The sequence below is a fragment of the Anguilla anguilla genome, chromosome 6, assembly GCF_013347855.1.
Source record: "Anguilla anguilla isolate fAngAng1 chromosome 6, fAngAng1.pri, whole genome shotgun sequence".
NCBI lineage: Eukaryota > Metazoa > Chordata > Actinopteri > Anguilliformes > Anguillidae > Anguilla > Anguilla anguilla.
In genome coordinates this window covers 38,821,439-38,848,643 of record NC_049206.1, presented here as the reverse complement: position 1 = coordinate 38,848,643, position 27,205 = coordinate 38,821,439, and the positions used below count along the sequence as shown (strand labels likewise).

Below are 27,205 nucleotides of genomic sequence, written 5' to 3'. Positions count from 1 at the left end.
GTCAGAGCATGGCACAATCACCAGTGTGCCTCATTTTACCCTCAGACCCCAGAGGGTTAATCTGAATGTAATAAAAGGCTGAGGGCACACTGAGCGTATTGCAAAGAATGTGTTTTTTTAATGGCAAGCTTTCGAAGCTTGCCATTAAAAAAACACATTATTTGCAATACTCTCAGTGTGAGAGTGCAATACTCTCAGTGTGCCCTCAGCCTTTTATTACATTGTACAGCTTTATCTTTGGTTGCACCTGAGCAGTTGTTGGATGTGCGGACGATTCTTCTACTAATCAGAATTTTTTACCTCAAATTTTGGCATCTGAATTTGGCCTATCGAATTTGAGAAACTTGAATATATATTATTTTAATTTTCTAACACTTGAATTTTTGATTCTGAATTTGTGAACATTGAAATATAAAAGTGAAAATGAGTTATTCAAAATTTGAAGAGTTGAATTCGGAGGCAAAAAAGTCAGATACATAATTTCAATGCAAAAAAACATTCAGTACTATACATTTGAAGAGTTGAATTCAGTGGCAAAAAATTCAGATACATAATTTAAATGCAGTGCTAGAAATTCAAAGGCTTTTAAATTTCAAAATCCGGTGAGAGGTGATTCTTAAATTAAGGGAGTTTTTCTGTCCTCAGGGTAGATTTTCAAGAAAAAAATATTTTTTAGAAAAAACAATTATTGTATTTGTTGGGGTTAGGTTGTAGTAACCATGAAAAAAAGAATTGTGTCTTAATGATGACATTTCAATACTTTTTCAGTATGTTGAAAATTCAAATGTGCCAGAATTTCATTATTTTGGGCTTGTCCCCGACCCACACTTTTTAACGTCGCCACTATAATAAAGTAATAAAAATTGTTACATTCATTAAAACTTTACTTTGCATTTTCTCATAATAACTTAAAAAGACATATTTAAAATTCATATGGTTTATGTATGTGAAATTTGCACATTTTCCATAGTTAAATTAAAATTTCTACCGCTGTAACCTCTGCCAAAATTAATTATTATCAATCAAAAATTCATAAATCTGCCTCTAACCCTCATCAGCTGTTCTCCATTTTCTCCTCTCTCCTCAGCACTCCTTCCCCACCTCAGTCCTCCCTCGCTGCAGATGACTTTGCAGTTTTCTTCGATGAGAAAATTGCAGACATCCGCAGCTCCTTCACGTCCACCACCACCCTTCCCCACTCCCCCATCTCTGTTCCCTCCCCTTGTTTCTCCACTTTCTCTCCCCTCACTGACTCTGATGTTTCCCAGCTCCTACTCTCCCACCGCCCTACCACCTGTGCTCTTGACCCCATCCCTTCCTCTCTCCTTCAGACTATCACACCTGACATCCTCCCATATGTCACCTCCCTTGTGAACTCCTCCTTGTCTTCTGGATGTTTCCCCTCTTCTTTCAAGCTGGCCCACATCACCCCACTGCTGAAAAAGCCCACTCTGGATCCCTCTGTCATCCAGAACTACCGTCCTGTCTCCCTTCTCCCTTTCCTATCCAAAACAATTGAACGAGCTGCTTCTAATCAACTCTCCTCTTTTCTCTCCCTGAACAACCTCCTAGACCCCTACCAGTCTGGCTTCAGACCTGGCCACTCGACAGAGACCGCACTCCTCTCGGTCAATGAGTCGCTTCACGCCGCACAAGCAGCCTCCCATTCATCTGTCCTGATCCTCCTAGACCTTTCTGCTGCCTTTGACACCGTCAACCACCCCATCCTCCTTTCCTCCCTGACAGCTATGGGGATCTGTGGCACAGCACTAGACTGGATTGAGTCCTACCTCTCCGGTCGCTCCTTCCAAGTCGCCTGGGCTGGTGCAGTATCAGCACCCCGCCCCCTTGCCACAGGAGTTCCCCAGGGCTCTGTCCTTGGTCCCCTCCTATTCTCCCTGTACACCCAATCTCTTGGTCCTGTAATCTCTGCCCATGGGTTGTCCTATCATTGTTATGCCGATGACACCCAACTCTTTCTCTCCTTCCCGCCCTCTGACACTCAGGTCTCTGCTCGCATCTCTGCTTGCCTGAGGGACATCCAGAGCTGGATGGATAACCACCATCTTAAGCTGAACCCAGGTAAGATGGAGATGATCTTCATCCCTGCTCCATCCTCTAACCTTCTCGACTTTTCTATTTCCCTAGGGGACACTGTGGTGTCATCACGCACCGCAAAAAACCTTGGAGTGGTGATGGACAACAGACTGTCCCTCTCCCAGAACATCACGGCGGTGAGTCGAACGTGCAGGTTCTTCCTGTACAACATCCGGAGAATCCGCCCCTTCCTCACCACCTACGCAACCCAGCTCCTGGTTCAAGCGATGGTCCTGTCCCGCCTGGACTACTGCAACTCACTACTGGCTGGTCTGCCAGCATCCGCCATCAGACCCCTGCAGCTCATCCAGAATGCTGCAGCGCGTCTGGTCTACAACCTCCCCAGACATTCCCATGTCACCCCCCTGCTCACTGACCTCCACTGGCTGCCTGTTATGGCTCGCATCAAATTTAAGACCTTGGTGCTTGCATACCAGGCAGCTAAGGGGTCAGCACCAGGGTACATTCAGAGGATCATCAGACCCTACACACCAGCCAGACCTCTCCGTTCTGCCACCTCTGGACGCTTGGCACCTCCCCCTCTTCGCGCCTGTACTTCCCGCTCCTGTCTGCTGTCTGTCCTGGCCCCTCGCTGGTGGAATGACCTCCCCGTGACGGTCAGAACAGCAGAGAATCTCACCACCTTCAAACGCAGACTGAAGACTCATCTCTTCAGGCTGCACCTCTCCCCACCCCTCCCTAGCCTATAGTTCAGCTCACTGTACCTAGTTAGGATAATTTGATTATGTTAGTGTATCTGGCAGGATTGTTTTTGTCTGATTAGGTGTGATTAGATGTGATTCCAGTGCTAGTTTGTACTTGGTAGGATTCTTGCTTGCTGAACAAGCTTACTCTACAGGGTTGGAGTCCTGATCGATGTGGTCACTTCTGGCACTACGATCCTTACTTCACTCTAGTGTTTCTTTTGCACCTCTACATCATGAACCTATGCACTTGTTGTACGTCGCTCTGGATAAGAGCGTCTGCTAAATGCCTGTAATGTAATGTAATGTAAAAAATTACCATCACACCAAACATTTTAGAGAGCAATAAAGTTTTTTTTTTTTTTTAATTTTTATGTGGTTGCCATAGAAGTGAGAAGTGACAGGGGCACATGGCCATGGCAGAAACATGACTTTTTGATATCCACAAATGTAAGTAATTTTAAGATTTATAAGTCCTGATCTGAGTGTTTAATAGGCATCGTTACCAAACAAGTTAATATTTGAGTATTTTAGTTCAGAAATAAGAAATTTCACTTTATTTACGTATATTCAATGTACATTGTATGCTAGCTAACCACTTAGGTTAGCAAGTTTAAGACTTAGCCAACTTTTTCTCCAAAAAGTGAAAATTGTCATTACCATCACGTGTCATTACAATCACACAACTGGCAGTGATGGTAATGACAATTAATGATGGTAATGACAACTTATCTGTTTATCGTCTTATAACTATAACATATTAGCATAATCTATAATTGAACATAATTGATACATAATTGAACAGTGGCCAACAGTAATTTACATTATTTATTTCTACAAAAAGTGAAAATTGTCATTACCATCACTTGTCATTGCCATCACACAACTGGCAGTGATGGTAATGACAATTAATGATGGTAAGGACAACTTATCTGTTTATCATCTTATAACTATAACATATTAGCATAATTTATAATTGAACATAACTGATACATAATTGAACAGTGGCCAACAGTTTATATTGTTTATTTCTCCAAAAAGTGATAATTGTCATTACCATCACCCAACTGGCAGTGATGGTAATGACAATTAATGATGGTAACCAGGACACATAGTCATTACCATTACAATACATTTTTTGATAGAAAATGTTGTTTTTTGTTACCTCAATCATTGTGGCATAGTTTAAATTTGCATTCTCTCAAAAAACAAACAAACAAAAAAAACAAAAAAACATTGAAATTAAAATATTTTGATTAGTAAACAATATTTAATTGTTGAGCCAAGGCAATATATTGATAAGTTAAGGAGGACATGTCGGTAAAATGTATTTTAAATGTACTTACAAATATTTAGAACATGCTTCTCAAAGAGCATTTATTGTATATACTGGAATGACTGTGAAAACTTTGTTTGTCATATCATTTTGCATTAAAATCAGTTTTTTGATTTTGTGATGGTAATTTTGCTGTAACAATTTTGAAAAAAGCATCATAAAGCATCATAATATCAAATATTATCTTGAAGGACGATCAAAGCTATGCTAAGATCTTTGTTCCAGACCACTTAATAAAGCTTTTGAAATAGAAAAAACAGAGTTTAAAGAAATTTATTTTTTCAAAATTTCAAAAGTCAAAAGTGCCCCGAATTGAACAATCACCCTGAGACAGATTTACTTCCATACTCCAGTAGGCTACTCAGTCAGTGCGAAGTTGTAGAGTTTGGAGTGCGGGTCTTCGAATGGAATGGATGGCTGGAGGGGGTGGAGCGTTTTTTTAACCCTCCTGTTCTGTTCATTTTTCAGGTACAGCAAAAATGTTCCCGGGTCAATGTGACCCGGTGCATGTTTAAACATCCAAAAGTTGTTAGAAACCAAAAAATTCTAATAAACATTGTTTGGGTACCTAATTACTAACAATTCCATCAAAATTTAGTGCAATGGTGTTATTCACCTCTCACAGATCATGGTTTCATTAGGATAATTCACTTGTTTTTCATAAAAAATACTGTGTTCAAACTCTTTTTTCTGTATATTGGAAAAACCTAGATATAAAATACACTAGTTTTATATAACATTTAATTTTAAATTTGTTTTACATTTTTAAACATTTTTTTTTCATGGGGTGATGTTGCTAAATAGAGATGAGACACCTCTTCTGTTCAGGGTCAAATTGACCCGTTCACTTAAAATCAAGCCAAATGAGTCATAAGGATTTTTATTGAAAGTAATCTTTATTTATGCAATGTTTAGAATGTTTAGAACCAGAAATGAACAAAAATGAACAAGAGATTAGCAATATGAACGAGGCGTGTGTGTGTGTGCGTGTGTATCTGTGTATCTACACAGCACATGAGGGACAAGTCGTCACGGTATGCTTTGTGCAAATGAATTTTGCACGTCGCACATGTCGTGCTCATCTTGACGTCATGCAGACCTGGCACCTCTTCCACTTCCTTCTTCCCCCAGCAGCAACCTAGAAAGATGAGGGAGATGATTACTATGTCTTTTTGCTGATCCCGATCCCCTGACACGCACACATGCACGCACACACACACACACACTTACTTACCTCAGGCATTGGTGTACTAGGTGCAACCCTCTCCTGGATCTCCCTCACTGTGGCTGCAGTGGTTGGGGTCCTTGTGCTGCCTCCGTTGTATATGCGGTACCACGAGTGCCTTCCCCAGCTTCTCGTGGAAGATGCGCCTCTTATACAGCTTTAACACATTCCACTCAGGAAAAATCTCCGTCCAGATGATGAACGCGTTGTAGGCCGATACATCAATTATGTTATAAAAGATGCCTAAAGGCCAGCGCGCAGTCATTTGCTTGGTGCTGTAGGACCCTGTTACTTTGTCCAAGTTGTTTCACCCCCCCTTCGGTGGAATTGTAATCTAGGATCATGCTTGGTTTCTGGTCCTCTCCGGTGCTGATTTCGGCATCATGAGACACTAGGGCTGTGGTGTCTGTGAAGACGAACTTGGACAATTGAAGGGCCCTATACTTGATCACCAACAGTTCGGCATATCTGCACTTTCTCGCACTTTACAGGTGAGGTGGGGATAATGGATAATAAGGAGAAAGAGTGTTTGTATGTATGTGTGTATTTGTGTGTGTTAGATTGGGGTGAAATGTGTGTGTGTGTGTGTGTGTGTGTGTGTGTATCGGCATGCATTATTATCTTTGTGAGAACCAAATGTCCCCACAAGGATAGAAGGATGAGGAAAATTACGCAAGGTGGGGACCTTTTGCTGGTCCCCACAAGTTGAAGAGGCTGTGTTAGGGTTAGGCATGTATTGGTTGGGGTTAGGGTTAGGGTTAGAGGTTACGGAATGAATGTAAGTCAATGGGAAGTCCTCACAAGTATAGCAATACAAACATGTATGTGTGTGTCTGTGTGTGTGTGTGTGCATGCGGGTGTGTGTGTGTGTGTGATTGGGGTGAAATATGGTGGGAGGGAGTAGGAAATACCTTATGTTTCACATCTGCAAAGAAAGAAATGGTCTAAATTTGACACTTCTGACCCCTTTTAGCCTCCAAAAGAGCTTGCTGCCCAAAAATTTAGAAAAACCAAGCTGATTTAACTAGGCTACCATTTGTCAAATATTTGTGATCATAAATTGCATTATGTACAGCAGTTTTTGTGAAAAAACGGTTTTGGTCCAAATGTCTTGGGAAATATTTATTAAAATGTGCATATGTTATTAGCTACATTTTAGGTATATTGTTGAAATCTGCTCTGGCGAAGTGTTATTTTGTCTTCAAAAGTTTTACATTCCCCATTCGCTTTAATGAAAACGTAATCGTTTTGCCATCAACACGCGCAGTTTAAGGCTACTTCCGTGACTTCACAAGTTTGGGTTAGCCGAAGGCGTGCGTAGCCTACTGTTTAGTTAAATAAATAAATAAATAAATAAATAAATAAATAATGCGCTTGTCTATGGAGGATACAAACGTGAAGCATGTCGTGGTCCATATGTGTTGACAGACTAGGCTACTATCCCGACACCGTTTCAAGAGTCTCAGTTTAAACAGCCAATAATCCTTATCCGGGACGGTCCCCATTTCTTTAATTTATTTTCGCTCTCTGTAAACTTGTGACGTTGTTTCAGTTCGTTGGTCTACAGCGATTGCTACACTTCCTAGCTTGCTGTTATCTACCCACTTTACCTTTGTAACACAGCCATGACAACGAAATAATCCGGAAGAGTAGACATACGCGGTGCTACGCTGCCTTTCCCATTAAAAACCTGGTGAACAGAAATGGATTTGGTTAAGAACATTGCTTTGAGGTGCTCACCAACAGGGTGGCCTGGCTTCGCGCTATTCTTTGTTTCTGCGGTGTGTGTCATTGCGCTTGTCATTTTCTGCCTGTATGTACAATATATTCACATGAAATATGATCATATACCCGGACCTCCCAGAGACAGGTAAACTCACCTCTCTGTATATTATTTTAAATACTATAGTAGCGATCCGAAAAGTCTATTGCAATTATATCTCTAATGTTACAAGTCATTTTTATTCACGCATCATGCATTTATGTATGTATTTATTTTTAATGTGTATGACATTGCCTAACTGAAACAACGGTAAGACTGTAACTATCATTTAAATGAGCAGGTGTAACTTAAGAACAGACTATTTGTGGCAAATGGATGTGTGGCTCGTCGCTTTACCTGCCTGTGAAATTAAAACGTTCAGAAACAACAGGGGAGAGCGGGGCAAATCCTGACGCGGGGTAAAATGTAACACGGCCCCTTTATGTAGGCTAGATGTATTGAGCTTGAACGACGTGTTTCAGGTTAAACACGCTGCATTAGCCAGTTACATTTCTGTCCAGCGAGAGAATTTAATAAATATTTCTGGAGATATTGCCAAAAGTCTGTTGTACGTGTATTGTGTGTGTGTGTGTGTAGCCAAGGAATAAAAAATGTATGTTGGCCTAATCGTAAACAGTCGTTTAGTGACTAACTCTCAGATCGCATAGTTTTGATAAGCATATGGGCCTACTAGTTGGCTGGGATTGCTAGCCGGGCCAAAGTGTAGTTAAGTGTAGTTGAATTTCCTAACTTTTAAAGTTATGTTTGTTTGGTGTAGGCTACCCCGCGCCGCATTAGTTTTTACCCCAACTTCGGCATAAAAAGTAACATTTCTCTCTCGATCGGTACATTCGGTCAGATTGCTAGTGAATGGTATGACTCAGCAATTTCATTGTGGTGTGTAATCATAGCCAAGGGATGTAGGTTGTTTGTATTAAAAATGATTAATCTATCCCCAGTAATATTTTCAGAATTGTGCCAAATATGAAAACCGTTAGTTATTTCCCCACTCTTCCCTTGGCACTAGGTTGAAAATTAATGTTATAGTAGCCTCAATACTATAAGCTATAATAACCCATTTAAATCTTGAAAAAAACGTTATCGATTGATTTGACTAATCGCTTTTGTGAACCTCTTGTAGTTTTCTGTTTGGACACATATTCACTCTGCTGAAAGTGATGCGCGACGATAGACTTGTGCACGATAAGTTCTTGGAATGGTGAGTAACACTCCTGAACAACTCACAACTCAATATAGAACACGCTACATGAATCATGTCACCCTTACGAAAAAATAACATGTTCAAAAACCACGTGTCCAGAAAGTATATGTGAACACCCAACATGTGAAGAGTAGGCTATAAAAATAATCGCACTTTTAAAATGAGAGCATTAAAAGGTAACCTATGGTATTTCAAGACACGTTTAATTTGTAGTTCACATTTGAAAAAATCTGCCACATTACGAAATTCCATGTCACATTTTTTTTATGTTTTACCCATGGATATTTTCATTCACATGTGAAAAAGCCAATCACTTGAAAATGTATAGTTCACTTGACCTTTTCTTTCCAGATGTGAATATTTGAATTCCCATATGAAAATGTTAAATGAATATAATGTGAAATTGTGATTTTCACATATGAGAAGGCAAATTTCACGTTAGTTTTTTTGTAAAGGACGGAGTGTAGCACAGTGGGTAAGGAACTGGGCTTGTAACCAAAAGGTCGCAAGTTTGATTCCCGGGTAAGGACACTGCCGTTGTACCCTTGAGCAAGGTACTTAACCTGCATTGCTTCAGTATATATCCAGCTGTATAAATGGATACAATGTAAAAATGCTATGTAAAAAAGTTGTGTAAGTCGCTCTGGATAAGAGCGTCTGCTAAATGCCTGTAATGTAATGTAATGTAAAGGATGTATTCAACAAGTTAGAGGTAATGAAATGTTATCCTCACAGGACTAGGCAGGAATTCTGGGCCCTCTGAAAGAACAATGCACTGGGCCTGTTAGTGAACGTGAAGCATACTGCAAATAATTCAACCCCCTGCCCCCACCCCTGACTTTCAGCCCCTAAAATTATTACCACCTTTCCCCCGCTTACAATGGTGCTGGTTACCCCAATTTTGCCATTCTTTGCTTGTGAAAAATCTGGAATCTGCTTCCTGGAGTTTTGAATGTTTCACTATGACAGCTGGAAATAGCTGAGAAACCTGTCATACCAGTCCTATGCCAACTGTTAAGCTCATCTTTATGGCAGCACCCTTGCACTTTAAAAAAGATGGTTTTACAGTACTGTGGCATTCTGTATATAACCAGGTTGCCTTGTTCAGATACATAGTCCCTTAAAATGGAGACCTGACCAAGAGGGCAGCATTTCATCCACTGCCTGACTTTCCAACAAAAGTCCCCAACTCAGCAGAATTTACTGTATTATTATGGGGCTTTCTTGTGTGGAGTGGGGTAGTGGAAAATATTTTGAGGTAGGATTTCTTCATTTTGGTGATAATAACAAACTGTTCTTCAGTTTGTTATTATCTGTCTTGTTCCTGTCATGCTTTATAAGTGTTGGGATTCTTTGCCTTCACACTTATTACCTCCCTTTCTTTATCAGGTATTGCACTTTAACTGAAGTTTAATTAATTCTTTTTAGTATAACTCTGGTGTTTACGGTGTCTAACCCGTAAATTTTGTTGGTCATTTCAGGTGAGCTAAAAACACACCAGTTAAGATGATTGTAAAGGTAAATCTGAATGGCTTCAAAATACATTGTATGGGGTTATTACTGTATGTATTAAGCATCAGCAACAGTATGAGAAATCAGTTGCAGAGTAATATCAACTTATATCAGTCTAAACACTTCCAATGACTAGTAAATGTTTTAGGCTCATTGCATATGTCCCATAGTTTGAGGCAAATTAGACTATTCTGTCCTTCTAAAACAGAGAATCGTTGTCCCTGTTATCAACAGAGATTTGTAATAACAATGCTGAAGTTGGCTCTTGCTTTGCAGCACTTGATTCAAAATTGCCAGTTCACCTAAAATCGGTTGTTATATGATTGTATGCTTTCTCGGTCTTGAACAATGGTGGTAATGTGACAAAATTTTTATTTATATTTTAATTTAGGCTACGTTCACTTTGCATGCAGTTTAAAGGCTGTAGTATGGAAATATCAGATTCTCAAGTGTCATGCACAATTTTATTCTCCTCAAAATCTGTGCTATCTACCCCTGTGGTTGGAAATGGTAGTGAACTTAGCGTAATTTAGCAATTGTTGCTAACTAAAAATTACAGTGGCAGCCATTACACTGTGCAGAGGGACAAAATAACCATGTTCACGTGACTTGTCACGTTAGCCATTTCAAGAAAAACCGTGGGCTGTGGATAAAGTGCCGTTTAGAGAAAGCAGTTTCCTTTCTAGTTCTTTTACAGTTTGTGGTGGTCAGTTTTGTAAGGAGTTGAGGGGAAGGTGGGGTGGAGGTGCACACCCGACCACACCCATACAATCCTGAGGTTTTTTCAATACCAATTTTATGTCTGACTTGAAATATGTGTTACTGACATTTCTTTGAATTGGTATTTGGTGGATGTGTTGTGGATACATCCCTCTGGGATAATGTATGGTGAAATTAACTATTTTCGTCCCTTAACAAATACTTTAATTACTTGGCCAGTTCGAGCATTAGTCTATAAACAATACACAGAGATATCTTTGTTATTTATTACAATTGCCAGTTTTCCAACGGAGAGATATAATAACTTTAATGTTATCTTGGTAGGAGTGCTATCACTAACTGTTTGCTGGTGTAGCCAAAGTACATGCCTGATAGTTGCAGGCTCCAATCCCATGTGGGAAACTGCCCCATGTGGGGAAGGGTCTGGAAGCCACGGATCCTAAATGGCCAGGGTAAACAGCCAACTACAATAAATGGATAATGTTTAAAATGTAATCACCCGTGGTGAGAACAAATGATTAAAAATAATAATAATCTTATTTTTTGCCAGGACTGAAACGTATGGGCCTGTTGTTCGGATTAACTCCTTACATACTGTGGTGTTACTTGTCACAAGTCCAGAAGCCACCAAGGTAAACTCAGATGTCACTCCTCTTTTCTCTGGTGCCAGAAACCAAGGACTAGCCTGCGACAAATGTGAAGGCACTTTCCTCTTTCATGACAGTGCCTCCGGGCACATTGCGATGTCCATATAGAAATAGTTTTGTTGAGAACGATGTGGAAGAACTTGACTGGCCTGCACAGAGCCCTGACCTCAACCCCATCCAACACCTTTGGTATCAGTTGGAAGGCCAACTGTGAGCCAGGCCTAATCACCCAATCAGTGCCCAACCTCACTAATGCTCTTGGAACGCAAATCCCTGCAGCAATGCTCCAACATCTAGTATAAAGCCTTCCCAGAAAAGTGGAGGTCATTATAGCAGCAAATGCATATAATTTTGGATCAGATATTGGATGTTAGGTGTCCACATACTTTTGGCCATGTAGTGGGCTCCACAACATTTGGGACAAAGACATATTTTTCCTGATTTTACTCTGCACTCCACAATTCTAGATTTGTAATCAAATAGTACACATGTGGTTAAAAGTACAGATTCCCAGCTTCTACTAAAGGGTATTTTTTATACATTTGGGTTTCACCATGTAAAAATGACAGCACTTTTTATAAACAGCTCCCCCCCCCCTGCCATTTCAGGGCATCATAATGTTTGGGACAGCTGGTTTCACAGGTGTTTATGATTAGTGTGGCGTGTTCAGTTGCTTCCTTGGTGTAATTGTAAGAGAGCTTTCAGTATCTAGCCTTGAATCTAGGAGTCTGTTATTGGGATTTGTGTGCATATTGTGTGCAGTTCTGGGGACCGTACTACAAGAAAGATATAGAGGCGCTGGAAAAGGTCCAAAGACAGGGCAACCAGATTGGTTCCGGGTATAAAAGGTAAGTGTTGTAAGGAAAGGCTTGAGATGCTTGGACTTCTAAAGCTTAGGAAACGGAGACTTAGGGGAGATTTTATTGAGGCTTTTAAATCCATTAAAGGGTTTAACAAAGTGAACTACAGGAAATTATTCAAGTTGAGTTCCGTTAGCAGAACGAGGGTGCATAAATGGAAACTGGCAAAGGGTAAATTTCACATAGACATTAGGAAATATTTTTTCACACAGAGAGTGGCCAATATGTAGAATAGCTTGCCTGGACATATAGTGGAGGCAGAAACACTGGGGGTATTCAAGGCCCGGCTTGATCCAGTGTTAGATACTATCTAGCTTTAAGGTAAACTAAGCATTAAGGACAGTTTAGTGGTAGGAATAGACGAGCAGTGTTGGGCTGAATGGCCTGTTCTCGTCTTACGTTATGTTATGTTTATGTTATGTTAATTGACTGTTTGGAACATTACTAAGAAGAAAGAAGGCACTGGTGAGCTCAGTAATCGCAAAAAGGCCCAGTAGGCTAAGGAAAACCCCTGCAGTTGATGACTGAAGAATTCTCACCATGAGATAAAGCCCCCAAACAACGATCAGAAACACTATTCAGGAGGCGGATGTGGATTTGTCTGTGACTACTATCCGCAGATGACTTCACAGACAGAACTACAGAGGCTACACTCCAAGAGGCAAACTACTAGTTTGTTGCACAAACAGGATGGTCAGGTTGCAGTTTGCTAAGGAGTATCTAAAAGCGCATTCAGAGTTCTGGAAAAAGGTCTTGTGGACAGATGAGATCAAGATTTATCAGAGTGATGGCAAGAGACCCTTCCCCGCATCTGTGAAACATGGGGATGGGGGTGTTATGGTTTGAGCATGCATGGCTGCTTCAGATACTGGCTAACTTGCCTTCCTGGATGATGTAACTGCTGACAGCAGCAGCAGAATTACTGTACAGAAGAATCTTATCTGCTCAAGTTCAACCAAGTTCAACCAAATACCTCTAAACTCATGGGTGGAGCTTCATCCTACAAGACAATGATCCCAAACGTACTATTAAAGCATCATAGTTTTTTTTCCCCCAGTTTTTTATCAAAGCCAAAAATTGGTACATTTTTGACTGGCTAAGTCAGTCACCCGATCTGTATCCAAATTAACATGCATTTAATATGCTGAACAGAAAACCTAAGCCAACTAGCCCCCAAAGCAAGCTGGAGCTGAAAATGGCTATAGCACAAATCTGGCAGAGCCTCATCAGTGAATATACTCAGAACCTGGTGATGTATATGCATCACAGACTTAAAGCAGCGTTGCTGTTTGTGTTTGTCTCTTGTTCGCAATCGGTTGTTAGAGGTTCACTCGCTGGAGACACGGCTTTTGGTGGAGAGATTGCAACGTGCAGCTGTAAATTTTCCATCATTTCGGGAACTCTTTTATGAGCTTGGAAGCAGTCACTTTGATTGTTGAAGTGTAGTCAGAAACTGTACTTCCCTGTTCTTCTTTCCTGGAAGCATATCTGTTGCATGGCTTCGGCCATGGGGGGGAATGGGGCGAACCAGGGCAGGGAAAAAAGTGGGAGAGTGTTCTAAATCAGTGGGAAAGCGAGATAGAGCTGATGCTTTGTTGGAAAAGGAGGGAAACAGGATTTTGAAAATGGCCATGGCATGGAGGAACATAGAGTTATTCTCAAACTGAAAGACCAGGTTGGGGTAGGGTTTAAAGCACTGAATCTTTTGAAAGTGGCGGTGTGTTGGTGAAGGGCTAGATGCTCGGATTCTCCCTAATGGGGCGATACTAGTGATTTGTAAAAGTGTGGATCAACTAGGAAAAATAAAGAGAATTGGGAAGATAGGAGGGAAAAAAGTGGAAGTAGTAATTCCAGAAAAGAAAAATGTGGTAAAAGGTGTTATCTATGGAGTTTGTGCTGACATCACAGAGAGAAAAATTAAGGAAAATATTAAGGGAGGGGAAGTAAATGATGTGAAGAAGGTGGAAATCCCAATGCCCCAGTTTTGATAGCCTTTGATGGAAATGTACTCTCAGCAAGGGTGTTCATAGGATGCCTATCTTTTCAAGTTAGGGTTTATCAATGACCCCCACTACGTTGTTTTAAATGCCAAAGATATGGGCATATGGCTGTGTCGTGCAGTGGAAACAGACGGTGTGCAAAATGCGGACGCACCAAGTTGACAACTTTGTCAACCGGTTGAAAATAGGACGATAAATTTAAAACGCATATTTCTCCAAAAATACAGAACGGACATATTTAATACTTTACTCATTGTGTTTCTTCAATGCCTCTTGTGCAAATAGCACATAAAACCGAGAAAGTGTGAACCATGGTACTCCTTTAAGGATTCTGTGCAGGCAGGGGCAAATACCACTCCAGGCCAAGATAAGATGAGCTATGAACTGCTTAAACATTTAGATGATATTGTGTTAGAAGAAATTCTTGTTCTTTTTAATTATATCTGGGAGGTAGGTAAATTACCAACAAAATGGAAACATGCAGTAGTTGGTCCAATTTTGAAACCAGGAAAAGACCCATCCTGTCCATCGTCTTATCGACGTATAGCATTAATATCTGTTCTGTGCAAGGTAATGGAAAGAATGGTCACAAATAGACTAGTTTATTTTTTTTGAAACTAATGATTTTTTTGTGTCCTATCAAAATGGGTTCAGAATTGGAAGAAACACTATGGATTCCATTGCAGTTTTAGACCAGGATATTAGAAAAGCTATTATTAATAAGGAAGCTGTAATTGGGGTATTCTTGGACTCTATGTAAACTCCGTGATGCAGGTATTAATGGCAAGATGTTTTGTTGGATAAATGATTTCCTCAATCATAGGTCAATTCAAGTGAGAGTTGGGGGAGTTTTATCTGAAGCTGTTGAAGATCATTGAAAATGGTACACCTCAAGGTGCAGTCATTAGTCCAGTCCTCTTCAATGTAATGATAAATGACATATTTAAAAAAGTCCATCAAAGTTTTTGGAAGTCTTTATTTGCGGATGATGGTGCCATCTGGAGGAGAGGGAAAAATGTCATTTTTTCTGTCAAGTTCAAAAGGCCTTGGACCAGTTTTAGATTATGGGTGTGTTGTGTTTGGGTCAGCTGCTAAATCTATCCTTAGTAAACTGGACTGGGTCAAGGCATAGGCCCTAAGAATTTGCTGAGGGGCTTTTAGAATGACACCTGTTCCGGCTTTACTGGTTGAAATGGGGGAATCTCCTTTAAGAACCAGGAGAAATGAACTGGGGCTCCATTATTGGGTAAAAGTAAGTAGCCAAAAATGTAGCTCTGCAGCAAGATGTTGGAGGATTCTTGGGAGTTTATAGGTAAGGAGAAGAAGTCAGACTTCCTTCTGACTTCTTCATAAAACAGCTTGCAGTTAACATTGGACTTGAGTTATCAATGGGCCTGGCAGTGTGCTGGTCACCTGTTCCGCTATGGCTGTTGCCAGAACCTGAGGTAGACTTTTCCGTATAAGATCGAGTTAAGAAGGAGGTTGGAGATCCTGTGACAAAATCATGTGTCAGTCTTCACTACAGAGCAGGTGGAAATTTTGTGGGCGCTCGGGTGAATGGAGGAAGTTAGGCCAGGAAAAGTCATTGTATGTTGAGATTCTTCTGCAGCACTAATGGCACTGAAAGTTGGGAAAGGTGGGGCCAGACCAGACCTAATATTATAAATATTGATTATGCTAAATCGAGTATCTAAGTTGGGGAATACTGTTGGGTTTTTCTGGGTCCCAGCTCATGTAGGAATACAGGGGAATGAGGAAGCTGATATGATAGCAAAAAGAGCCGTCAACAGGAAGGATTTAGATCTGGAAGTACTGTATGGAAGGGCCGAATGTAAGAGCTTAATTCGTCGAGGAATAGCAAAGTTATGGCAAAAAGAATGGGAGGAGGGAAACAAAGGCAGGTTTTATTTTTCAATACAACCAACACCGAATCTCACGTCAAATGTGAGAATGAGCAGGAGGGACAATGTGGAAATAACTAGGCTGAGATTGGGTCATTGTGCATTAAAACATGGGCTGGCACTGGTTGGTAAACACCTGGATGGAAAATACATCTGTGGAGAGGCAGAAACTGTGAAGCATGTTTTGATGGAATGCACCAACTATCACGCAGAGAGAAGACTCATGCAAGCAGAACTGTCAGAAATTGGAGTTACAGATTATTCATTGAAGTCCATTCTTGCCATGGATCACTGTGATACTCCAAAGACTGTATTTAAATTTCTCTATCGCACTGGTCTCTACATAAGGATCTAGCTTCTTCAATGGAGCTCTATGATTGATCTGTGGAGGGCAACATTACGCTCTTTAGTGTACAGCCTGCTGGAAGCTATTAGAAGACATGCTACAATACTAAATACTAAATATGACTACTGTCATTTCCGTAACATTAATACATCCAAAACAATATTGTACCCTGAAATGGGGAGGCTATGTATACACAGTGCTGCAATTTCTACATGGTGAAACCAAAGTGTATGAAAGTACCCTTAAATAAAATCTGAGAATGTGCAGTGATTAAAGTTTTACTGTCCCCACTAAAAAGTCTTGAGTGCATGATTTTGTCCCTAGGCCATCAACTGAATAGCCCTGCTCAATATTATAGATTTCAGCTAGGGCTAAGCACATTTACAGGAAGAGCTGTTCATTTGGCACCACATGTTGTTTGACTTGGAACCCCTTTCATGGTTCACTCTGTGTACTGTCTTTTGCCACAGTTAACTGAGATTACCATGACAATTGGCAAGCATCTTGTTCTGGTAATATTGTATTTCAAATTTAATGCTTATTAAGTGCAGAGTACAGACATGACATTATAGCAGCAGTATTTAAGCTTGTAGGGCTTTAGTGCAATAGACCACTGTAGAATAATTATAAATCTTCAACAAAAACAATGAAAAAGTGTTTGACAGAATACTACGGTGCTGACACAGCTCAGGGCGTTGTTGTGTTAACAAAGCTTTAGGGGCACAGAACATGGCAAAAGCCTTGCTGAAATTATTTTAAAGAGTAGACACATCATAATGTGTGTAATGTATAATATGTTTGAACAACTAAAATTGTATATATAACACTGGCTGAGCAAATGCCCAGTGCAGTCAAAACAGTGAATATCCATTATGAGAAAGAAACATTCATAGAAGTTGCAGAGAATCTATTACAACCCTGATTGGGAGGTTTAATGTTACAACTGTACTGATGGCTCTACTGATCTCTGCTCATCTCATGCTGAGTTATGGCTGAAATGAGTCATGCACACATTTTTCTGATGAGTAAATTGTTTTACCCATTTTTGCTGTTGGAAGCAGGAGCCTTTATTTCCAGTCTCCTCTTTCTGTATAATTGCAGGAGATTCTGATGTCTTCAAAGTATCCTAAGGATCCTATCTACAAACGCCTTTTTAGCCTGTTTGGAGTAAGGTAATTTTCAAATGGTCTATATATTTGCACACTTACAGACACAGAACATGTTATACACACAGAGCAGGATATTCTAAGCAATTAGAAGTCAAATGGTAAGCTTTTAAGCTTTTAACTCATGACTCAGACAGACTTTAAATAATATTTATACTTAGGGGGAATGTATGAGATGTGTATTCAGAACGATCAAAAGGTCAAATCAACAAAGCCAGGTTCACACCATAAAACTTGAATGGTTTATTCTGTGTTTCCTCCTTATCTTCTTCCTTCATTATCCTACTGATCACATCATTGTCAATGCTGTTACTCTTCCCTTTGGTTGCTCTCTACTGTACATCAACCAAGAACAACACCTGTTCACAGTAGCCAACTTCAGGACACATAGGTCAGAAAAGTGCCCACATGATGCTATTTTAGCCAGTGAAATGTGTTCTTTTCTTGCTTGCTTCCATTATTTTACATTGTGGTTATGTTGATAAAAGCAGTTGTATTCTCTATAAATTAAAATCACCTTCTGTGCTATTACCCCATCAATATGTTTAGCTAGTTGATCTGGGCCAGTGTATGATAGACCACCTAACAGGACCACCTGTCAGGTGTACTGTCAGAAAGTAAGTTAACACCTGCAGTACACAACTAATGCTGTGTGGCCCTGCTCCAGACTGCCACACAGTGTTATATGCATATTATAATTACATTACTGATTCTTATAGATAACATTATTGTATGCATTAGATAATTACCAGAAATGTCACCTTAACTTACTGTACATTCTGCTGACTTTTCAGTGACAGTCCACAGATTTTATCAGAAACAATGACTGGTTTTAAGATAACCACCTGCATTCTTCTCTTATTCTGTGTACATGTTTGGTAAACAATACAGTCAACTCGTGAAAGGTATTCTGTAGTTACTTTATTCATTAGTTGAATATTATTTTAAAAATTAAATCAGAATGAGTCCAAGTTGCAATTTAACATTCAAGGAATTAGGGGTCAAAGCACTACAAGTGCTGTAACCCTATTGTTTTTTCTTTCTTTTTTTCTTGGCTTGACCTATAATACATTTTAGCTCATAAGGCTTGCCAAACATGACAGGCATGTTTGGATGGATGGATAAAATATAATACAAATGCCAAAATGTAGACATTTTCAAAAATGAGCCTCATGCCCTGTCTTTATACGAGTTACACAATTGGCACCAAGGCCCCTTTCCACAAATCTGCCTCAAAGACCCATAACATAATAATTTTTCGGAAAACACTTAAAATGCTATTTCTTATACAAACATTAACCGATTTTGACAAAATGTGGCATACAGCATCCATAGACTTACCTCTGTACAACTTAGATTTAACGTTTCTTGTTATGTCCAAGGATGGATGAATTTGTCCAAGGATGGTGTGAATTTCAAATGGCTAATAAATTTAAGGTGGTTTGAGCAAATATCACACTTGTTGGTGGGAATAATGACACTCTGGACACAACTTAAGAAATGACATATTGGCTTGAGGGGCCCAACAGATATTAATATTTTAAAGTGTTGCCATTAATCCCCATTTTGTCTCAGAGATCTCAAATTAACCATAGTAATGCTCCAAGTGATTATCTACAAGCACGTGACCCCGGGGTGCAAGCCATCTTGGATTATCTGCCATCGTCCCTTCCATTTAAATGCAGTTGTTATTATAATCCAGTTCTGAGTGCTGTCCTCTTACTATATTGATCATTGACTTGCTTTCTTCCTTAATATGTGTGCATATTAATTTACTTCTAGTATAACAGAAAATAGGTTTCGCTTTTTCAGGTATTATTCTGATTTTTTTTCTGGTATGCATTCTACGTACGTTTTTTAAAATGATCTTGTTCACTAAGTTTATTTGTCATTTGTAATCATAAACATAATCATAATCATAATTATCATTTCCTGTAGATTTCTAGGAACTGGCTTGGTTACAGACTCAGATCATGACCATTGGTACAGACAGCGTCGGACAATGGACCCTGCATTCAGTAACTCGTAAGCTATGCATTCATCATCCTTGAGATAGTCATCTATTTTTAAAATTTATCGTTTTCCAAAAATATGTGTTTTTGAATACAGCAAGATTTAATTTTGGATTGAGTTCGTCCCTATAAATTATATGGAAGGTAGTGAATGACACTAGATAATAATAAGTGAAACATACATTATTCCAGGCTGTTTATAGCTATGTAGTTCATCAGCTCCTTGAGTTGCTGCTGTATTAGTTCCTCCTATGAAATCACCACACACGGGCTAGCAGTAATCATCAATGAGGGATACTACTCTCTTCCAATTAGCACTAGCTACTAGTGTGTAATGTGCTACTGTGTGGCCTGTAAAATAGTGGTTTGAGGGCAAGTGCATTGGAGGAGTGGCTTCACTTGATCTGCACTGCTCCTTGTGGGTGTGGGTGTGGATGGCGCAGTGGTAACTCAAGATTCTCAACAACAGTATGCTGTGTATTCCTGATTGCTCTCCATTTATGCTTTGGGTTGTTTACTGGTCGGATCTAAGCAAATGTGCTGAACTTGAACAGGAACACCACTTACATTTATAGCTGTATTGAAGTATTTTGGAAAAATGAAATCCTAGAGGAGGCGCTGTATTGGGCAAGCAGGTTGATGCTGTATTAACAGGTACCTGCGTGGGCTGACACACACTTTCAATGAGAGAGCCGATTACCTGATGGAGAAGCTGGAGGAGAAGGCGGAGAGCAAAACCCCCGTGCCCATGCATCACATGATCAACTGCATCACACTGGACATCATCGCCAAGGTCTCCTGCACCTCTCTGCTGTGGTTTCTGTGATTTGAACCTTGCATCAGTCCTGGGGTCTGTAGTCCTGCAGGGTGTCCAGCTCTATATACTGTGGGTTTCTGACTCCCCAAACTGGAGATTGGGATCCCTGGGGGGCCTTCTAATGGAAATAATATTTACTGGGCCAGGGTATACCACAGTCACCTAAATAGTAAGCTGGCACTCCAGTTTATCTTGGCTGAATCACCACACCCAATTGTGAATGCCCACCTAGGTAGTTCTGGCCTCTTTTGTGCTATGCAGGCCAAACAATATAAATACTTCTTGCTATGTTGCTATACACAATATGTTGTGATTAAATACTTTTTCAAGACATTGCAACACTTACATATAAGCTGGAGATATTGAAATAGTTTCTGCTTTCTAATATTCAAAAACTGCCACCGCACACTGCAAAAACTCATCAGTCTTCTCTGTAAAATAATTTTATTTAAGCCCGCATACTACTGCTCAGGTGCACTAAACAGAAAGACAAGGTGTGCAGCCATTTTGATCTTGTTCAGGCCTTCATCTGCTCGGTTTCGATTCATTGCTGGCTGTGAACCTGCAGAATATCTTGGATCAAATTTTTTCAGTGACACCAACTACACTTCTAAACGTATTATAGATATATTCATATACAAACCCTTTTTATTCAATGACTGCCTGATGTCTGTGACCCATAGACATCACCAGGTGCTGGGTATCATTCCTGGTCTACCAGGCCTGTACTGCAGCCATCTTCATTTCCTGTTTGTTATTGCATTTTGCCTTATGATAGATAAAAATACATCATATATATATATATATTTTTTTTTTAAATTTTTTTTTTTATTCATGTCCTTGGATATATAATGATCAGTGTAATTTATTACACATTTATATATGACATCCTTTTTTGACATACTTCCTATGCATGTTTTTGAATTTACTATGTGGCTGTTAGATAAAGGTGTCAACCCATTTTACTGATGTGTTTCTTGGGCTACAGGGTGGTCATTTTGGGGGGAGGCTGAGGATTTAATTGTTTGGTAACCCTTTCTGCAAACCACTAGCGCCTGCAGATGTGTTTGGTGATCTGTCACATTAGCTGAATAGCTGACCAGCATGAGGTAAATTATACTGTGGCCCTCTAGGATAATATTTCAGTATCATTTGCAGGCTCTGTTTTCCTCCAAGGACCAGGGTCACGTTTCTCTGCCGGCATTTTTTCCATCCAACACCACCATTGAGTAGCCATCCATTGTGACAAATTTGATAAGGATTTAACATCTTGCTTTACTTACAGGTGGCTTTTGGGATGGAATTGGATTTACTTGACACTACCCAGTCCCCCTTCATCAATGCCATATCCTTATGTTTGAAAGGAATGGTTATTGTTGTAAGAAACCCTTTCTTTGAGGTAAGCACTGGCATTTAGTTCACTGGAATGGTAAGAGCTGACAACTGGCCATGCTACTTGTCTTTTCACATGCATTATTAACTCCAGCTGTGTCCCTGGAACTGGAAGTTCGTAAAAGAAGTGAAGCAGGCTACAAAGCTACTCCGAAAGACAGGGGCAGATTGCATCGCAGAGCGGAAGAGGGCAATCCAAAATGGGGAAGAAGTGCCCAAAGACATCCTCACCCAAATCCTCAAATGTGCTGGTACACTCTCCCCCTACTTACACACAGCTAGCTATCTGATGAATTTTAAAGCTTGTGGTTAAATGTAACTTAGGGGCAAAATTCCTAGATTGTCTCAGTGGAAGGTTGATCATCATCCCCTATTTTAACATCTAAATCAAATGAATAAATAGTAACTTTTGTATATAGATCACTGAGTGTTGCTAAATGTCTGCAGGCCTTCTGACAGAATTGTTAAATTGACAACAGTAAGTAAAATATCCGTGTGTGTGTGTGTGCGAAATAGATGTGTAACTGCTTTTTCTATAGTAGTTTTTTTTTTCTATTTGATGTTTTGATATTTGATATAATACAAAATAAAGAGTGTTTAATCTTGACAGCGGAGGAAAAGGATGAGGACCATGAGCAGATGCTGGACAACTTTGTAACATTTTTCATTGCTGGTGAGACATCATCCACATTGTTTATTCAGATTTTTCAAATAATGCAAACCAAACATGAGAACCTTTCCGCAACTGAAACCCCTTCAAAATGCATGTTTCTTTTTAAAAAACCAGGACAAGAAACGACAGCCAATCAAATTGCTTTTACTTTAATGGAACTCGGGAGAGCACCAGAAATAGTAGCAAAGTAAGAGAAGAAACCTTGTTTTTTTCAGAGACTTCTTCTGAAATGCTTTGATAAATTCTGAAAGGCTTTGGAAAAAGCACATTCTCCTTTTCTCAGGCTGAGGAAAGAGGTGGATGACATCATTGGGTCAAAGCAGGAGATTGAGTATGAAGATCTTGGGAAGTTGACCTACTTGTCTCAGGTACCATCAGGAGATTACTGCTGCACATTGACAGACTTCACACAATGCACGTGCACACACACCACTAGATATTATGAAGGGCAAAGAACTCTTTGTGTAACATACACTGTCAGAAACACCAGGATTTTAGTCACATGCTTAAAATTTGAGTTGTAATTTTGATCAGTCTTACTAAATGTTTTGGTGGTGATAGGTGCTTTAGAATCTTCATTTGAAACAGGACCCTTGTTGATTTAGTTTTTAATCATTCTGAATATGTATACAGTTTTTGTAACAGTCAGTCAGTGGAATTCTAAACTGCAGATTTGACAGACATAAATGGCAAACTCCAAAATTAGATAGCATACTCCTTATTGATAATGTTCCACTGAAACTATAACAGATACGGGGCGACATAGCTCAGGAGGTAAGACTGATTGTCTGGCAGTCGGAGGGTTGCCAGTTCAAACCCCGCCCTGGGCATGTCGAAGTGTCCTTGAGCAAGACACCTAACCCCTAACTGCTCTGGCGAATGAGAGGCATCAATTGTAAAGCGCTTTGGATAAAAGCGCTATATAAATGCAGTCCATTTACTATGTTTTGTCAGTTTAGCAGCTTGATATTTCCTGACATCAGTGGAATAAATAGCATTTCTGATTAGATTTGAAAAGATAATAACTTTCTACTATTTCACTACCAAAGACAGATAGAAATGAAATATAACAAAGCCATGTTTATCTGTTCTATTTTAGGAAATGTAATTTCTCATAGGAAAAAATGCATTGGATAGATGACATTTTCTTGTAGGCATCTACACAGTAAACTGGAGCTAATGTCACGATAGACAGAAAGGGATACCAAATAGAAATATCCCTCTTCTTTTTCCGAAGGGGAGTAAAAACATTTTTTTTGTAAATTATACACGATAATTCCTGATGTAGAATTGCCTGTTGGAAAGCACATGTGGCATCCTGTGTTACAGGCGTTCTCTTGGTCTGCCTTGGGACAGGAAGTGAGGGTGGGGTCCTGTTAGTGGACTCTAAGGCAGAATCAGGGTTGGTAAATGACCTTCCCTCTTGCACAGGTCTTAAAGGAGTCTCTCAGGCTGTATCCTCCCGCTCCTGGCACATCTAGATGGGTGGCTGAAGACATCATCTTTGATGGAATCCACATTCCAGGCAACGTGGTCATTTTTGTATGTGCAGTTTATTTTGTCTTGTAAAATCAGTCATTTACTGAGTCTTTGATTTGTTCATATAGTTTTAGATTGCTGAAATTTACACGCTAATTTGATTTGCTAATTAGCGAATTGTGTGTTTCTGATTCACCTAACAAACCACAATTTATATTATAACAAAATAAGGTATGACTAGAATGATATCCTATCTCACACAGTTATACCTAGGCCTATAAAATTATTAAAAAGGAAATCCAAAGAAAGAAAGAGAAAAAAGAGGATATCTAAAGGGGTGAGGGGAGTCGAGGTGCACTCTGAAGAGCAGAGTCTTCAGTCTTTGACATGGTTGAGTCTGGGTGGATATAAATCTGCCGACCAGCATCATTCTGGATGAACTGCAGAGGTCTGATGTTGGAAGCAGGGAGGCCAGCAAGGAAGGAGTACCATTAGTGTAGACAGGAGGTGATCACCTGGACTAAGAGCTGGGTTGAGTAGGTGATGAGAAAGGGCCTAATTTTATAGGTGCTATACAGGAAGAATCTGCACGCCCGACAAACTGCCATGATCTTCTCAGAGATGGACAGTTTGTGGTCCAGTTCCACTACAAGTTTCCTAGCAGAGGTAGCCTCCAAATTCTGTGATTAGTTGGAACACATCTACAGCTTACTAGTTTGTAATGCTGATATGTTGTTTGTTCTATACCTCAGATTATGTGACTGGCTGGTATATTTATTGGATTCTGTGATTGGTTAATATGCCTTTTGAGTCTGATTTGTTGGTCTGTGTCTCTGGTTGGATGTTTTTTTTTGCAGTGTCTCAGGCTGTTTGTATGATGTTTGTGTCTGTTGGATTTTGCAGGTCAGCTCTTATGTGAGTGGAAGGTTGGACAGATTCTTCAGTGATCCACTGAAGTTTGATCCGGACAGATTCCATCCTAATGCTGCAAAGTAAGTTGCCGAGTCTGAGTCTCTGATTAATAGGACCAGTGTAGGGGAGTGATTGGTGGTCAGTCTGCCAAATGATAATCAGTATGTATTCAATTCATATTTCAATGTTTTTTTGGCTCCAGTGAGTGAATATTTAAATGATTTAACCCTGACTCCCCTGGACACACACTAGAGGTGGGCGATATGACGATATTAGATTGTGAACGATTAAAATGTCTCCACGATCTGCCTTTCCAGACAGATCGGGAGTATCGGGCTACAGTGAAACTGTACATTCTATCAGTTGCACTGACAACGCTCATACAAGGCATCCAGCATTTTCTCTAAAAATCACACTATTCGCTAGTCCCTGTTGCGCCTCCCCTAACAGACACACCAATAAACCAATGATAGCAAACAACAGTACGTAGCGTCTTGGGTTTATTTTCCTCCCCCTTTTTTATTTGACAACATAGCGGCCTGGCTGACACCACGGAGGAGCTGGTCCCTAAAACAAATTGACGTTTGTGATTTGGAACTGGTTTGGGCGCAAAACACCGTTATTTGCTAAATTTGCACAGAAAATGTTCGCACATCGGATGGCCATGATGAACCTTTTTAATCACCTCAAGAGAAAGCATTGTCGAATGTTAATAGTTTGCAGAATTGCACTTGATTAAAATCTGGTACTTTGGCCCAAATGGTCTCTGTTATTCTTTTTCTTTTAGGTTTTCATTTCCTTGAAGGGCAATATTTTCTTAAATAGGGATATTAGTTTGATTGCACTGTTCATTAACTTGCAAAATAGTCTTAAATACCAACATGAAAAAGAATCGTGATCATATTGTGGATCGTGATCATGCCTGAAAAAAATTGTGATATGATATTTTTGTCATATCGCCCACCCCTAACACACACACACACACACACACGGACACACCTAAGTATTAAATGCTGTTTTACTGATAAATATTCATCATTCACGTGGTTTCACCTGACTCTCCGTCGGGTCGTAAGCTAACCATGCAGCTGTAACAGAGGTAGTTTTTTATGTACCCCACCGTCTCTTCCCAATAAATATTTATGAGAACAATGTATGTCCATTTTAAGAGAAATTGGATGATGCATTAGGGTTGTTATCTGGATCCCTTATACATGCATATGATGAGTGTGTTGTATAAGTGGCCAGGAGAACTGATGAAATCTCTCTCTCTAGGCCGTATTTCTGCTACTTTCCCTTTGCCCTGGGCCCTCGGTCCTGCTTGGGCCAGAACTTTTCACAGGTGAGGGAGCCCCCTTACAAATACACACAAACCACACACACGCAGTATACTCTAGGGTACTTTTACTTCAGACATTGTGTACTGCAGACAGACACACATACGTAGTGTGTGCTGTGTGTGGGGGGGACGGGGTTTGAACATACATGTATGTGTACACATGCAGCTGCCTTTAACACTACAATCAAATTCTGCCTTTTATGATCTACAACTTTTATGTGGCTCATATGTGCCTCATTTCAGTCACAGTGCTGAGCTGTCTTTGAAATGCATCAGAATACATTATGTACTAGAGAATGTTCTCTTCACAGATAGAGGCAAGAATTCTGATGGCAAAACTGATTCAGAGGTTTGAATTGGAGCTCATCCCTGGACAGTCCTTTGAGATCCAAGATACTGGAAGTCTGAGGCCCCGGGGGGGTGTGGTCTGCACTGTCAGATCTCGCAGCCATGCTCGTGACTGACTGCATCGTCCGGAGGGAGATATTTACCACGTTTTCGTCCAGGTTGCGCTGAAGACTACCAATTATATTCTCTGCTTTACTTTAATTAATTAATCCTCACATCTACATAACTGAATTAAGAAAGTACTGTAATTTGTACAAAGTACAGATTGTGTTACAAGTACAAAGGATGATTTTGTCCCCAATGCTTTTCACTAATTATTGACATTTTAATCTCATAAATACTGCAGTGGGGCTTAATGGTGTTCATTTGGAACTATGATTTGCATTCTCTGACTGTTAACGAACAATTCACTGAATGTGTTTAAAATGGCAAAGGGAAGACAGACATGTTTTAGCATCAAAATGTAGTCAGATTACAACTGTCCAATTGTACAATTTTCTGGAATAAAATATTTAAAACTGGTTCTCTTTTGTAATTTAATTGTACAGAAAACAGCAGTGAAATGAGCTGTGAAGGTTTGTGGTGAAATATTAATTCAGCTGTTTAGTGTGGCTGGATATAGCTAGTGCTTGGATTGTTTGCTGATGTTCATGCACCACGTTGTATGCTTTAGTGATAGGATCTGTTGGAAATGTTAATTCCTTGTTAAATACATTCATATTTGATTGGAAAAGA

The 27,205-nt window shown here is 39.9% G+C and overlaps 1 protein-coding gene and 1 long non-coding RNA gene across 2 annotated transcripts; one reads left to right on the top strand and one right to left on the bottom strand.

The window, feature by feature from the left end:
• Positions 1-5,099: 5,099 nt before the first annotated feature.
• LOC118230149 lies at positions 5,100-6,824 on the bottom strand. The gene is made up of 3 exons (XR_004765800.1): positions 6,754-6,824; positions 5,372-5,519; positions 5,100-5,275 (listed from the first exon to the last, which is right to left on the bottom strand). It is a non-coding gene; the product is annotated as an uncharacterized LOC118230149 (long non-coding RNA).
• Positions 6,825-6,907: 83 nt separating this feature from the next.
• On the top strand, positions 6,908-26,939 carry LOC118230146 (cholesterol 24-hydroxylase-like). Its single transcript, XM_035422956.1, has 15 exons — positions 6,908-7,232; positions 8,266-8,343; positions 11,129-11,210; positions 17,434-17,504; positions 19,437-19,523; positions 20,165-20,303; positions 21,613-21,726; positions 21,814-21,970; positions 22,330-22,392; positions 22,507-22,579; positions 22,676-22,760; positions 23,824-23,934; positions 24,775-24,863; positions 26,059-26,125; positions 26,434-26,939. The coding sequence occupies exons 1-15, from the start codon at positions 7,066-7,068 to the stop codon at positions 26,584-26,586; spliced, it is 1,536 nt and encodes a 511-aa protein (XP_035278847.1). The 5' UTR covers positions 6,908-7,065; the 3' UTR covers positions 26,587-26,939.
• The last annotated feature ends 266 nt before the right edge of the window (positions 26,940-27,205 follow it).